At 35.8% G+C, this 16,858-nt stretch overlaps 1 protein-coding gene across 2 annotated transcripts; it reads left to right on the forward strand.

The window, feature by feature from the left end:
* The first annotated feature begins 203 nt into the window (after positions 1 to 203).
* fbxo15 (F-box protein 15) lies at positions 204 to 13,144 on the forward strand. 2 transcript variants are annotated; one of them, XM_007254758.4, is made up of 10 exons: positions 204 to 402; positions 1,636 to 1,719; positions 1,948 to 2,052; positions 2,686 to 2,916; positions 6,995 to 7,195; positions 7,800 to 7,923; positions 8,071 to 8,153; positions 9,264 to 9,409; positions 11,207 to 11,331; positions 12,258 to 13,144. In XM_007254758.4, exons 1-10 carry the CDS (start codon positions 374 to 376, stop codon positions 12,525 to 12,527), a joined length of 1,398 nt encoding a protein of 465 aa, XP_007254820.2. In that variant the 5' UTR covers positions 204 to 373; the 3' UTR covers positions 12,528 to 13,144. The 2 variants fall into 2 exon arrangements, with proteins under 2 accessions (XP_007254820.2, XP_015462727.2); XM_015607241.3 differs by having other exon boundaries at positions 1,639 to 1,719.
* Positions 13,145 to 16,858: the final 3,714 nt, after the last annotated feature.

A 16,858-nucleotide genomic window follows, 5' to 3' on the forward strand; every position in this document is an offset into this window, starting at 1 on the left:
TTACAGTAAAATAAGAATGTGTGTGTACTCTAATACTTTTTTATTTATTAGTTTGTTTATGTATTAATATGTCATATGGTTGTTTTAACGTGAATGTCTTTAAAAGTAATAGTTTTTAAATTTCTATTTAAATAATAAATTAAATAAATGTAAAACTACGGCTAAATGGGGGCGGTTGATTGGCTGACCTTGTTGCCATGGCCACAGCGGCGTTACTGTGTTGACCGGACACGACCCTGAGCCCGTGTAGATCCTGCGGTCGCTAATGAAAACAGAGAACCGATTAATAAACTTACTATTATTATTGATATTAACCGCTGCGTGAGTTTAAACTGAAGGTAGCGGAGTGTAGAAGCAGCCAGAGACTGGAGACATGCCCCGAACACATTTACACTCGCAGAGGTAAGCGGCTGCGCGCTTCTCTAACTTATTTACTAACCTGGGTTAGCATCCTGAGCTAACGCTAAGCTACGTTTTTGGAGTTAGAGGTGTGAGCTAATGCTGAATCAGACTCAACCCGCACTGCAGAAATTAATAATGACCTGAGTAACTAACTAACCTAACCTGCGTGCTGCTACCAGGAAGAAAAAGTATCCTAATAGTTTAGTAAAACTCTTAAAGGGCTGAACTGCAATGGAGCTTCCCAATAGCTACATCCAGCAGCACCTAACAGTGAAATAACGTTAGTTCTTCTCTGTTTGAATGATTTGGGGTTAAAATAAAACACTGTGTGAGGGGTGTGTTAGAGATACAGTAAAACAGTCAGTTAGCTATCTAAACCAACACAATAGAGTAACATAAGGTTACTCACGTTAGTTTGAGCATACTTTGGCTTCCAAAAAAAAAAAAAAAAAACAGATAACACTGGCTGGAGTCTGGTGGAGTCGGGGTTGCTTTAAATAGTCCTAAGTTGAAGGACTGTGGTAATGTGTAACTATTTGTGTCTAATACCATGTATTAACTATATTTAGAAACATTAATACCAATCATGTGCTTTTATTTAAACTCATATGCAATACTGCAATAAATACAGTAAGTATTTTCACATACAACGAACAATAGTCAGGTACAATAAGTATTATTTTTTATATTTTCATATCGAAATAATAAATAAAACCAGTAAAAAACAGTCAGCTGACATTTAAAACCAAAATAAAACCAAAAGTACTATTCCAGTGGACACAACTAATTCTTCTGATGTTTCTGACAGATCATATATGTGTGTGTGTATGTTTGATCCATAGACTGTACAGTCTATGGTTTGATCTGATTAAGGATTTGTAACTTGCTTCTACCAGTTGTTTGTTATATAAATGTTTGTTATAAAAATGTTTAAATGTTGTAGTGGGAAAACAGTTTAACCAATGGCTGCTTGAAGATGGAGGTATATACAGACCAATCACAGCACCAAGGCAGCAAAATAAACTTACAATAAATGCATCATGTGTGAATGTTTGACTACTCTAATAACAATCAAAAGATTTTAAAACTAAGAATTAAAAGTATGTCATAACTGACTACAAATAAATTTGCTAACATATTTTGGGAAACACTAAATTGCTATAGAATCCTCAGGTTAAATATAACCCTTCTTACCTGTAGTTACATATGATTTGGTTTTTTTTTGTTATATAGCAGACTGAAACACACTGTAGCACCTAAATACTCTGGATATCGGTCCAGACTTTCTATCAAGACATCTGAAAACTACCTAGTAAGGTAAGATTCCAATTCAGACCACTTACTCTTTCTTGCAAAAACAAATATTTTGCAAGAAATCGTTCCTTTACTGCATTCATGTTATACACCATTTAAATGTGTATTTCACTAAATAATGACTTTAAATAGAATAAACTCATGCTGTTTTCAGTGATATTATTAAGCTTAAACTTTAATGCATTCCACTTTTATTAAACATTTGCACATGTTTGACTCATCTTTAATTAGGATGCCACCCGAGATCATCCTGAAGATCCTTTCTTACTTGGATGCTGGAGCTCTCTTCTGCATCAGTTTGGTCAACAAGCACTTTCAGAAGTTGGCCAACAACAAGTAAGCTTTAGTGTGGAATACATTTAATTTCCAGCCCTTTTAAAAAGGTTTTTGTACAATATCCTAAATAATAGTGTAACAACAACACCATGATTTTCAGATGATTTTCCAGTTTAGAAATATTGATGGATAGTAAACACTCTTTTTAAATATGTTAATAGTAGTAGTAATAGACCTTTTGCTGCCAGACTATTTGATTTCACACTGTTTATAATAAATAAAACGATTCAGTATAACTGAGTAGCCACATATAGGTTCACTGAGGGTTTTTTATAGTAAATAAAAGTCATACATTGGTATTCTGTTCATGGCTCTTGGATCTTGTCACCATGAAATTCAAATAAAATGTTCTCTGTAATTTGCAGCTTTACACCAAACCATTTCTTCTTTAATGGTAATTTATTAACATCACTGTATTAATAAATAAATATCACCAAATTTATAAAAAACTTTCGAACCACTGATCCACTATTGTTTTTTTTGTTTTTTTTGTTAGTTTTTTTTGTGTACTTTCACTCAGCACTACATTAGATGTATATTAGTCTATGTACACACAAGTGAGGTTTAGGCTGAATGCTGGACCATTTTCTATCTCAAAAGAGCTTCTAATAATAAACTGTTGTTTTCCACTAGTGCTGTGTGGTATCAGTTTTACGCCAGCCAACGAGCGAAAAAGAAGAGGCCCGGGCTAATAGACGATGTGACAGATGGCATGGGTACGGCTGGTGTACAGGAAAAGCCTGAGGGATACTGGAGGAGACGTTTCTTCAAAGAACTGGCCGGACACAATGAGAACTGGAGGAAAAAGCTCAAACATGTTGATTCATACACGGGTCTGCCGAGCCAAACAGCACAAATCCTCAGGTCAGAATGGACTTCCTTTTTTATGATTTTATACAATTCCGTATTAAAATTCAGTCATAAAAAAGTGTTGTTCTAAAGTGATCATTTGGACGTTTACATTATGAAAAGTATTTTAATACCCCCGCTGTCTCTTTTAGTCAAGAAAAAGTTACACAGTTACATACATTTTTAACCATCTAGTGTGTCTAAGTTTACACTTTGCTTTTTTTTTAAACATACAGAAATAAATAAAAAAAATAGTACATTACTTATATACTAACAAAATCAGTTGTTTCAGTTGTTGTCCTAGATCTAGATTGCAGGCAGTTTTGTTTTAAGAGGCTTTATCTAACTACAAAAGCAGTGTCTGCTCAGAGCTCGTACTTTTTGAACAAGAAAGATCCCAACAGGCTGAAAGCCGTCCAGCTCACTATTACTAATTGGCTTGGCGTAATTAGAATAAATCACATCAGTAATCATGTGGAAACGTGGCCGACTCCGTTTTGTTTTCCGGAAACCTCTGACAGTGACATTGCTGCTCTGAAGCCCGTGCCCTGTTAAAAGTCTCTCTGGGTCGTTGTGCGGTTTCATCTGTCTGCTAATTAGTCCACAGTTTTTATCTGTTTATGGAGCAACAATTTGCTTTTGACATATTAGATTCTGAGGCTGTTTACATCTTGCATTAACTTGCTTTTCCAGTGATTGTACACAGTTTGGATGTCACTTTATCAAACTAAAGGTGGCTCATAAATACAGAGCCAGGATGCATTATGAACGAATTGTGAACTTAGTACTTAAACCACATTCAGAGGTCAAAGACGTGTCTCAGACACACGTAACACAAGTGAAAACTCCTACCATGCCTCAAATCATGGGCCGTGTATTGGCAAGATCTTGGAGATACAGCGGTTTAACACTATTTTCTTCATTCTTAAAGCCATACCAGGCACAGTTCTTTCGTACCAGCCATGACTTCCCTGACTTCCCAAGTCCTCTGGAAGGTGATGGTGCTGACCATGGCAGCTGCAGAATGATGCTTTCTCCTTTCTCCTTTTTTTCAACCACCTGAAATTAGATTTCAGCTGGTCACAAAGGGGAAATATTTAATGTAAAGTGTAAACAGTATCTAGACAAAGTTTATCCAGATCTATTTTTTGTAAAACAGAGCTGTGAGGGAAGGCAATGTAGCAAAAATACTGCAATAACCAGAACAATTTACAGTATATTTGAAGCAAGTTACACAGTTACGCTAATGTACAGTTGGGAGTCTTACACAAGGAAACAGAGTTGCCACATCTTTAAATCTTCCAAAAACATTTTATCTACCTAACACTTACTAATGTGTTCTATATTTCAATTCTGTCAATGTTTTTTTTTTAAATAACCCTTATTCTACATTTTTTAAGTTTTAGTTTTTCTGCACGAAAACGATCAGAACTAATTTTTGTACAGTCACTTTTTCAAAATTATTTTATTTTTCAGATTTATACAAGCTCATTTTTTGGGACAGTGCCTTTAAAACTCCTATATATGTTAATGAACTTTGTTCTTGTGCCTCATCTGAAAAGCACTCTGGGCTGGAAGACTAGTGATAACTTTAATGTAAATGGGAGGGGCTAAACTATATAATTGCAAATATGTTGCTTTCTGTAATGTCACAAACATTTGAATTGAAAACTGGCTTTTATTGCAGCTTTGCTTTCTGTGTGGACGATATGTGCTGGGAAACTATAAAAAATATATATTTTATTGTAAAACAGATGCATACATGAGCATGTTATGGGCTTTTGAAAACCTGAAATTGCTTAGAAAAGCTGTGATGTGCTGTGGTTTGTCCCAGTAATGACAGCATATTGTCATATGCCCACCCCTACAGGGAAACAGAGAAAAGCTGAGATTGTGTCCCTTTTGTTATGGCCTGTTTGAACTGCTGATAATGGCATATTCCCTATCAAATGTGTCAGCGAGTGTTTCTCAGCCCCTCGCTGTGTACAGGCTTATTAAAGGTTAGCCTCTGAGCCGGCAGCTCAGATTTGCTCAGTGCTCTTGGGGCAGCTGGCTTCGGAAACGCGGGCTGATGATCCACGGGCCGCGGTGCTCTGTTGTCTTAACCTCTGATTAGAGCTGCCGGGCCACTCAATTTTTCGAGTTGGTGAGCGTGGGGGAGTGGAAGTAATTGTGCTGCGCTCAGAAGCTTCGGCGAATTGTAGAAATAAATTGCTTGGCCCCCTTCCTCATGCCCAGACATATCCCCACCGGGTCCCTCTGTTACACAGGCTCAGGAGGATGAGATTTACCTCCGTAATAATCATCTCCGCTCACTCCCAGACACAAACAGCTATTAAATCTCTGTGGAATTCAGCAACTCCTGCTCCCTCCTGCTTCATTCCTGTCACTCTAATTGATGTCACAGGGTGCTCCTGTCGACCTCCCAAATGCGTCATATTGGCTATTTCCTTAACATAGTGGCGAATGGCGTAGTTTTATATGACCACTTCCCCATGCTACCATATGTTAGCCTGTTGCTAATCTGAAAATAAGGAGTGTTCTGGTTCTCAACCTCTCTGATATTACACATTGTGGCTGTCCACCCCATCTGAATTCTCTTCTGTAAGAGGCACTGCTATCCCCTTTGCTTCTTGTTCTATTTACTTTAACCTGCTAACTAGGTTTTAGCTTTAGGTTTTTAATGTTTTTTTTCTTTGCTTTTAATGCTAATCCCCTTTTCCTGCATAATACTGTAGAATCAGTGACCTTAATGTGACCTAGCGCTGATTCTGAACCTAACACACACTAACCTGACATTTCAACAAGCCTGATTCCACCAAAACACCAAAACAAATCAGCAAACTTTATTAAATGAGGCTGTAAAATTAAATATGAAAGTAAACTAAAGAATAAAGTAAATGATTTAAAAAATGAATCTAATCTTTTCTGAGGTAAGAGAGAAAATGTAGTATGAACAAGTATATTTTAAAAACTTTTATAACTACTGATCTAAAATGCAGACAAGATTTTTTGTAAACATCAGGGTATGTAATGTAAATATACACATCAGAGACAGAAAAGACCTTGAAAAAGGCTTTACATTTATTAATCTAAAATATTTGTATTGATTTTCTTTTACTCTGAATGTAACTACCACCACATCTAAATTGGAGTGGAAAACTTGCTAAATCTGAGTGAGATATACATTTACTAAAAATGAGACTTGTTTAACTACTTGTTTACTACGGGCTCTAGTAACTTCTAGCCGTAACTGCTAGTCGAGCTACCACATTTAAGGTAGAATTTAGAGTGAAAGGGAAAACTCCGAATTATTTTTTTTGTTTAACTACTCTATCAAGTTCTAGAAGAATAAAACTTAAAAAAAAAAAAAACGTGAATCTCCTTCAACCATGGCTCCAGCATGCTTCACTCATCAGGTGTTCATTCGGTAATTTAGTTGGCTTACTGCACCACATTAGGGGGTAGCAACTGTACTTTTGTGTACAATAAAGTAGACTCATCTAATTCATCATTTAATGAATTGCCAAATCTTTTAATTGTCAATTTTAATTAATTTAATTGATTATTGTTCCAGCCTTATACTTTAAGTGATCTCCTGAGACACGTTCGATCCAAATGTTACAGCAGGCTGAACACCATCTCTCCAAGATACATTCAACAAACAAAACTCCTCCCAGCACAAATAAAACACCTGTAATAGTTGCTGTGCAACACAGCAACGAGATATCAGTCTGATTACTGAAATAAGTTTTTGACTGCCTATTGTAAGTGCATGTAACTAAAATATTTGCACTAGTTATATGAAGTGATGGGTATAAATGTACTGATGCACTTTTTCAGGCCACTCATTGGCTTCTGTCATGTTTGAGATCAGTGTGTTTTCTGTTCTTTTGTAAGTGCGTGGAAGCATATAAAATTGTTGTCCATGGTAACTGACTGTGTGCTACAGATGCAGCAAGTAGAGATTAGGTTTTAAAAAAATAACACTGGACTACGCCTGTGAGAAAAGCACCGGCAGCCTCAGTCAGTGGACGTGTGTTCTCTGTGATCTGGACTGTCAGTTGTGGTTTGTGTGATGTGTGTCTGGCAGGAGTCTGCGTGTTAGATGGACGATCACGCTGACGGATAAGAGAGGACGGGAGAGCACCTTTGAGCAGACTCATGTCCACTTCAGCACGGCCGCTGTCACCGTTAGCTGGAGTGCGGGAGACTGGCCGTTTATTGACCAGCTCACTGCGCTGCAGCTGCATGGAGTGGTGCGGGTGCCCCTTAAATGTCCAGATGAGTACAAGTATGCACCGCTAATCTGACCTACAGTGTTTGTAGCCTTTTTTCTAGAAAGGCCACTAGTGAATTACTATTAATATTAATACTAATACTACTGTTACAACTATAGATAAGTAAAACAATAAATATGCTGTTATTATATTTGAACCCATTATTCATAAAAACTATATAGAAACTTGGATCATACTAAATTGTATTTGTGCTAGATTATTACACTGTTATATGTTATATCATATTGCAACACTATAATATAGAACATGTTTAATACACGAATACAATATATTGACCATTTCTTTTTTTTTTCTTTACCATTGTAAATTTTGTTTTGTTTTATTTTTATTTTATAAGCATATTTTAGTTGTTTTAATTTAAAAAAAAAAATCCAAATTTAGAAAAGGGAGCATAACCCAAAAAGAAGAAAGTATAGTTATTCATTAGGAGAGCTCAATTATTGTTATATATTACTAATATCCTAATAATAATAAAATTAATAACAATGATTTCTGTCTTGTTCTTATTTTTCTTAAGCTATATATATGTATACAGTTATAATGACAGTTATTGCTAGTTATAATAGTTTGATGTTGTTTTTGTTTTGTATCCTTTAGGCCTGGCTGGAGATCACTTCTAACTAAAGTGATGTTAAAAAAGGACACATGGAGGTTGTGTGGTTCAGACAGGATGGTTAAGTTACTGTGTGTGGAGCAGGGCATAACTGTGGGTGTCTGGCAGGTGCGTCTAACCCTTGACCTTAATACATTGAACTGTATTAAGAGTGTGTGACAGATTACTGTCAGATATTACTACTGAAACCTGTTGGACATTGGTGAATATCTGCACTGTAAACATACTAAACCCATTTTACTGCTTGATTTTCAGGAGCCTCAGGAAATTGCCTTTGTTATGGTGAACTTACATTATCACAGACTGGTGGACAGGAGTCTCCTGGGGTCGTCTGCTGTGTATGACTCTTTTTTCCCCCTAAATTCTGCACTTGTTGTTTCTGTATTATAATAACAGGGCAGATTATTCTTTTTCTACTACGTTATTGACATTTTATCTTCAGTGTTACTGAGCCAGACCGTTGTCTCTCAGCTATGCTCAAGGTTACAACAAACCTTTTCACAGAGCATCACTTCTTCTCAAGCCAGTGTGTTAGTCACAAGCGTGTGTGTGAGTGTGTGCGTATGTGTTTGATAAATCGCCTGCAGTGTGACAACTCCATCTTCTGGCGATAGTGAACACTGACTCACACACACACAAACACAAACACACACACGCAGACACTCTGTCTCTCTTTAGCTTCTGTTACCATACTAGCTGTCTGTAATCCATAAGGCTGACTCACAACCATGTGTGTTAATAACAGGTTTTATGTTCAACGGCTGTTAAAGCTATGCCATTAGACATAATTACTCAAATGAAAAGAATATAAGATTAAACAGTGCAGAATAAACACTACTGAGGTGATAGCAGTATGCATGATGAGAAAACATGCTTAAATGATAATTGAGTTTACCTGTAAAACTTTGTATAACATCAGTGAGTGCATTTCTGTAATTTTGCTATTTATAGATATATGTTTGAGTAAAATGAACATTGTTGTTTTATTCTATAAACTACAGGCAACATTTTTCTCAAATTCCAAATAAAAATATTTTCATTTAGAGCATTTATTTGCAGAAAATGAGAAATGGCTGAAAAAACAAAAAAGATGCAGAGCTTTCAGACCTCAAATAATGCAAAGAAAACAAGAAATCAATATTTGGTCCAATAGTCCAGATTTTTAATCACAGTTTTCATGCATCTTGGCATGTTCTCCTCCACCAGTCTTACACACTGCTTTTTGATAACTTTATGCCACTCCTGGTGCAAATATTCAAGCAGTTCAGCTTGGTTTGATGGCTTGTGATCATCCATCTTCCTCTTGATTATATTGCAGAGGTTTTTAATTTGGTAAAATCAAAGAAATTCATAATTTTTAAGTGGTCTCTATTTTTTTTTCCAGGGCTGTATACTACTATAGCATATACAACCATAGGAACTTCACTCACACACTCTTTGTTCTCTAGCCAGCATCAGCCAGCAGAACATGCAGCCAAATTTGATGACGTGGACCCGGAGTACGGTCTCCATGGATACACTGTCCATATTGAGCTACACAATACAGTGGAGAGCATCACATCTGGATGCTTTAGCCAGCTGTTCTGCAGGAAAGGTACATACGAAGTATTCGAAACTTAAACTGTACCATCTTTTACACATTTAGCCCTGAACAGAATCCAGTTATATCATTACTTACAAATGAACAAGTCTTTTTACATGGGTTACAGGTAGAAGTGGTTTTTATTGTATCAGGGGAGATCTACTGTAGGCATTGAGGCTTCATTGTGGAATTACACTGATACAGTTTTTCAAACAACACTGAGTGTGTTAACATGCATAATCTGTTCATAATTGAATTATTCAAGCAGTTATTTAAACAGCCTATTCAGAAACCCAATTAGGAAATCTGATAAAGAGAGCTGTATTTTAGCTCGGAAATCATATCTCAGTGCATGTAAACTCTTAACTAGAGTAATCTCAGATTTCTCAGTCTACGAATGCGTGAAAACAGACCTGCTACCAGAAATAAATGAGCATCTTTTAACACAGCACCTGTGAAATGGTGACAAAAGACCTTACTGGATACTGGAACTGAAGGGTTAAAACAATCTTAACAATCTTTCTAGCTGGTTTATGTTAATATTTTGGCTAGATGTGTTAAAGAAATTTGTATTTTACATGACATTTGCAACACACTCATTATTGCCTGACTCATGTAAACTCGTAAAAAAGTTTTCGTATTATCTGATTACCCTTACCCTTGTGATTTAAGTTAATGGAAATGCATTCATCAAAATAACAAACTTTGATGTTCTTCAGCAATCAGATTACAAAGTACATGCAAACTAGGGACGGGTGATATATTGTCTAAAATAAATATAAATAACTAAAATAATATCTCATTTTTTAATGGTATTTTTAACAATATTCTATATTAACAATAATATATTTTATTAATTTCAAAACTATACTACTGCAAAAAAAAAATGTTTTTGTTTTATTAAGTAAAAATATAACATTTTCAAATGTCAATAGGAACAAAAGAAATATGTAATTCTCTTAATGGTAGTAACTTACCAAGACTCTGATGTTGTACATATAATACAGTAATATAACAAAATAAGTAATATAACATAAAAAACTAGTATAGTATACTCTATATACATTTAACAGTAAATAGCAAAACAAATACAACATATGCTGCCTTTTTTAGAAAATACCATCATCATATCATCACAATAGAAATCTTTTTGTATCTTTTTCAAATGCTGACAATACTATTGTGCATGGCACAGTACGACACGTCACTAATGTAAACAAGATCAATGTAAAACTGCAGCTTTTACTCCCAGTACAGTATTCCAGTGTGCCCTGAACTGTTCCAAGCATGGATCCTACAAAGACACTCAAAAACAGACTGTAATGTAATATAAGGGTAACAGTGGGATAATGTTTTATATGTGCAGTTTAAAGTACAGACAGTAGAGGGTGATAGAGTGTTAAGATTTAAGTTCTTCCAACTGGTTATCCCCAAACAACCCTGAGAGTATGTGGAACAGCTGTGGTTCATTCCAGAACATGGTAAAATATATGATTGAATTGCAAATTTCTTCATATACCAAATAAATAGCCATTAATAAGCAATTGCTGGGTGGTATACATGTGGTGCTAATAACTTTAATGGTTAATAAATGCAGAATCCAGAAGAATTAAAATAGTTGATACATTCACACAATAAAATAGACACTTTATTTAATGTATTTCTTTTGCCTATAATTTATTTTGTTCCATCCAAATCTGAAGTTAATCTTAAATTTTAAAATCCTTGCAAAAATGACTCGGTATCACATGTTCTGCTCAGATTATCTGAATTATAAATCAGGCATGTTGTGATTGTGTGTCTCTTCAGATCAGATTGCTGATGGTTTTGTACAGCTGAAAGTTATCAGCAGAAGCAACAGATCTCAGCACACTGCTCTCTGTGGAAGCATCAGTCTGCCCTGGAGCTCAGACGCCCTACAGGGACGGGTTGAGGTATCACATTCGTTCATTTCAATATTACCAGATAAGATTAATAATTAAAAAATCTTATCCAGAGTAAGTTTTAATATTCATATTTTGACCCAGATTCATGATCAGACTATATTATTTATGTAATCCTAACATTTTCTAGTTTATTATCATTAGTAGTAGTAGTAGTAGGAGTAGGAGTAGTAGTAGTAGTCATAGTTTTTTAAAAATATAGTTAATAAAAATCTTTTTATTAAAAGACTAATCCAAATGTTTTTTGGATGATCACCCCAATTTCCAAGATTTTGATTATCTAAATGATATGTCTAAATATATTATATATACTACTACTATTATAATGTTGATTGTACTTCTGTTGCACATTTCATTGAAATGTGGGTCAGATACTAAAACTAAAACAGTGTTAACATTATTCAAATGGTCATGAAAACAGCTTGCTCTGAATTGAATTTAGATTTAGAAATCTGAAAGCTGGATGAGTAATCTGATTTCTCAGCACATGTGTACTCTAAATTACTCTGAATTCTTTCATTTATTCAGTCTGCACATGCACACACATGTAACCAGATTTGTCAGACACCCCAAAAAAGCTTTTTCTCATATTTTTAGATTTTTTTTATAAATACAGAGCTGTAGGAATAGCAGCATATTGGTAGAAACATAATACCAAAAAAATCATATTTGTCAAGTAGACAATGTGTACAATAGGCTGCAACAGAAAGTTTTAAAGTTTTATGCCAGATGCTTATGTCAGATTATGGTTTAGTAAAAATGCGATTATATGATTTATATAACCCCAGAATTTTCCATTGTCTAAACACCCAAGTGTATGTAAATGCATTAAATGTATTACTGATAAATCTGATTTTATGCAGTTATCAGATTATTAAGTTGTTTTTGTTTTTAAGGTGTTTCTGATTGGTCCTCAGGGCTGTTGCATGCTGAACCTGACTGTACTGGATGAAGCACACTTACCTTTCTGGTGTGTCAGTGCTCCTGTATCCATGACTAAATTAAATCCAGCAGAAACCTCGTTTGGCTGTTATGGAGAGAGTTTCTGTATTGGTTTTGAGGACTCTGTGGGGAAGGTGGAGATCGAGCTGCAGCAGATGGAGGATCAGAAACTGTTCTTCATGGTTAATCTATTAATTTTCCTCCGTGTTAGCAAAGTGAATAAGCACTTTGGAAGAGATTATTAAAACCCCAGGTGGGCTTGTTACAGATTGATATCATTTTTGTTGATACTCTGTTTGTGTTAAATCTTTTATTATTTTATTTTAATAGTGGAATTTTTTGTCATCTTTTCACTATGAAATGGAAAGATTGGACAACTGGAAAAAATGACCAGTGCTCACAATTGCTTAGATACTGTTGCTAGATTGTAGAAGCTTAAACTGAATATGACTATTGTCTCAGTTTATATCACAATACCTACATTCAGAGTTTTATTAATACTCTACCTGGCAACAATAGAGATACATATATAAAAAAAACATTGTTGTGGAAAAAATGTATATAGGATTGTTTTTGAAGTAAATATTATGTTGTTATTATAACTGTATATTTGTTTTCTTTTCCTTGTTAAAAGGTAATAAAAAATACGGTTAACGGTCAGGTGGCTTAGTTTTGTGCAGTGCGTCTTTTATATGTATTCTTTTCTCTCCCACTTTGTGTCGGTGCAGCAGGATGTTATCTTCTGTAGAACAATTTAATGGGAAAGTACTGTATCCAGTGACCTGTCTCTAATTTAATTCACTCGACAACCTAATTATAGCAGAAAAGCATTAAAATGATAGCCATGCTCTGTAAAATTAAATGATATGGTTGTAATTTCTCATTTTGCTGAACATCTGTTGTTGTGTACTTTCACTTTATCTGAAAGCTATAGTAAATCACTCTGTCAGGATATTTCAGGTTGGAGGACTTTCTGTCAAAAGCTGGATTTAATAGTGACAACAATTTAACATTGACAACAAGCCAACAGGGAGTGTGATCCATTTAAGCTGTGGAAAAAATAAAATAAAAAACATTTCCATATAAAATATATGTGTTACTTTAATTGTGATTTAGTATTATCAGCCTTCTTCTTCCATGCTGATGATCCGAGACGCTTCTTTAATGAAATCAGAGATTGATTTTATTGCTGACGCGATGACACCGTTCCAACGTTAAAATAGCATTTGGCTCAGGCTGGGGTTTGGATGCAGTTCAGTTGTGAACCGGGCCAAAAATGGACATAAACAACCCCCTATGGGGGGTGATATAATAGGCTTGCCATTACATTCTTCTTTTCTGAGGTCACTATAACCTTGAAAAGCTGCTTCTCTCAGTACTATCTCTGGCATTTCCATTTACCTTCGTGTTGTTAGGGGTGGCGAAGGCCGCGAAACAGCTTCTGTCGCCGGCACAATGACTGAAGCAGTAACTAGATTGCAGCTTGTAGTGCGTGCTGCGTTCGCCTCAAGGTTAACCGCTCCTTATCTTCTCCTAATGTTCTGAACACGCCTTATTGAGCTGCGTTAGATACACGGCCTTGCAGTTTATCAAAGTTTCTCGCTGGAACAGGATTACGTGAAGTTAAAGGCTCTCTCTGTAATGACCTTCAGTAGCCATAAGTCACCGGGTGCTTCAGAAAAACCTTGAGAGGCTAGATTTCTCACATTTATGAGTTATCAGGACCTACTAGCCTCTATATGCTTCAGAAATAGCCAGCTGGAGGAAGTGAGAAGGTTACAGCGATGATACAGTTTTGCTTTAGATTTTAAACTTTAAATAATGTTTACAACGTTTTTATATGTCCACCTACCCCAAATGTAGTTGATCAGCTAGGATTGTCTGAATTGTGCTCCTTTAGTTTTACACTGAAGTTACAAGGCTAATTGTGATTACATTTGATTTTTTTTGGACAACCTGTACCTTTTACAAGGTGTAATTAGGATTTAATTAATCAAAATGAACCCACAAAATCTTATTACATAAATCTTGTTTTTTATTTGTTTAAATTCTCTTTAAAGGCAAAAAATCAGCCTTTAAAAATTTTATATAAATTTAAGCCAAGAGTAAGACCAGAGCAAACTCAGATCTCATATTTAATCACAAGTAAAACTTCACCTTCTTTTCCCAGCAGATGGCACAATTGTGAAATGCTTAAATTTAAAGTTAATCCTTTGATTTGATCTTTTCTGATGTGATTTGAAACAGCCCATTTTTGTTAGTGAGAGGAACTATAATGACATCTCTGTGGCTTTGTACTAAATACAGTTGCAAATCGTTTTTACGTGGCCTCTATTTTTTATTATTATTTTTGTTTCTGTTTTTAAGACTGATATATGTAAACATGCTGTTTTCCGATTGACTGCCCTTTATTTAACTTAATTTAGAGAGACATCTGGGCTGAATCTCTTTTAATTCTTTTGATGTAAGTTGGAAGAGCTAAACTTTTGCTTTTGTTTACTGAATTGGTTGATATGCATTTGTACATGTATTTATTTATTTATTATTTTGTTCAGGTTGGTTTTGCAGTCTAGTGTCCATATTTGGACTGGAGAGTGATCTGGAAATCAGATTTTCTAAAGACATTGAATATATTCTTTGTAATAATAAACAAGGAATGTTTTTTTTTTTAAGTGGTGGCCCCTTTAAAAATGTAAATTTGACATTTTAGTTATGTCAAATGAGACACCGATTGGTAAGGGAACTTGTCATCCATCAGTCTTGTTTCTTTCTTTTTTTAAGCCCATGTGCTCTTTCATTTCATACCGGGATGAATCCGGTTGTTGTGTAATGAATGTAAAATGATCATTAATAGTCTGTTCTTTGGTTTCTCTGAAGAATGGAATGGAAATTGCCGCCATTACGCCATTTATAGCAGCTAATTCGGCCCTTGATGACTGACCAGCTGAGGCTGGCCTTTAAAAGCATCGCTCATATTCTACCCCACTCTCACTGGTGTCACATCATTTTTCTGCTGCCATTAAAAGCAGATATTATATAGATGAGGTGAGTTAAAATAGCCTGTTAAGCCCCTGCGGTATGATTTTAATCACACCACTTCCTCAGACGTGTGTAAAATCTCCCAGTGACATTCGGCCACTTGCATGTCTTGTACTTTAGTCTTCTGATTTACATTTAACTTCAATCTGGCGAGACCTTACCGCAGCAATTATTCACTGTCACCCCAAACCGGGCTCCTGCGCTAACGAGGCCACAGCCTGACCGGTTTTTGGGACGCACTGCCAGGATATCAATTAGCGCTGAGCTTTATTTGGGCCTCCTGTCACACAGGTTAATTGTTAGTGATTCTACATGACACCCTGTGCACACTGGGACGGTTTTAGATTACAAAAATGTCATATATCAAACACTTTCGACTCATCCTTTGACACTTACACAATATTAATCCTCTCCTCAACTGATGTACAAGAGCCTTGTTCTTATTAGATCATAGCATGAGTGTGAATCACATGCCTTTTAAAAGAAGCAAACCATAGTTTGAACTGTGGAGTGTGTCTGCCTACTAATGCCTACAAATTGATTCAACATAAATGAATCAAATATTTCTTGATAGACTATTCAAATTCAGATTAAATTATATTTCACTTTTCATATCAAATTGTTTTTACAGAGATCTGGGTCCAGTCCTCAACATTTGAGCAACATGAACAAATGTGGGGGTTCCAAGTGGTCTAGCAGATTAAGGTGCTGCTGCTATGCTCTGAGGATCATCGATTCAGATCCCAGATAATGTAGCTCACCATCAGCAGCCAGAGTCTGAGAGAGAGCGCAATAGGCTTTGCTCTCTCTGGGTGTGTAGATGACACTCTTTCCCCACATCACTCCCAGAGTAATGTTGGTCAGCACAGGCATCTGTTAGTGACTCGGTTCTGATACATCAACTCACAGATGCCTTGTGCTGATCGACATCACCCTTTGGAGTGATGTGGGGAGAGAGAGCCATCTACCCACCCGGAGAAAGCAAGGCCAATTGTGCTCTCTTAGGGCTCTGGTAGCTGTTGGTAAGATACATGAACAGAATTCAAACCGGCGATTGAGGAGGCATGTGTTTGCCTTCACACTTCTACTTATAGTGGGAATCCTATAGTGGGAATATAAAGGAGAAAATGGGAATTAATTACAAATCATTAAAAAAAAACATGACATTTTGAGAGGAACCACGACTCAAATAGAGGACCCATCCTCCTTTAGTTGACACCTGATTGTGCAACAAATAACCAGGCAGAGAGTGAGATTATAAAGAGCTATATCTGATCTGATAACTAACTAATCTGTCTTGAATACATGCCAAGTGTTAATGTGAGTTAGTGTAAAATCCATTGCAGGTTAAACAACTTATGCAATATTTATTGTCACATAAATTAATCAATGCGACGATCCAGGGAAGGACAGCACCTCAATTCATGGGAAAGAGATGCTTAACTTAGAAGATAATAAAACGAAAAGAAAGGAAAAAAAAAACAAAGGTGTTTGGATGGTTGTGGAAAATACAGGTGAGTTTACAAAGCAGGAGAGT

The sequence above is a fragment of the Astyanax mexicanus genome, chromosome 1, assembly GCF_023375975.1.
Source record: "Astyanax mexicanus isolate ESR-SI-001 chromosome 1, AstMex3_surface, whole genome shotgun sequence".
Classification (NCBI taxonomy): domain Eukaryota; kingdom Metazoa; phylum Chordata; class Actinopteri; order Characiformes; family Acestrorhamphidae; genus Astyanax; species Astyanax mexicanus.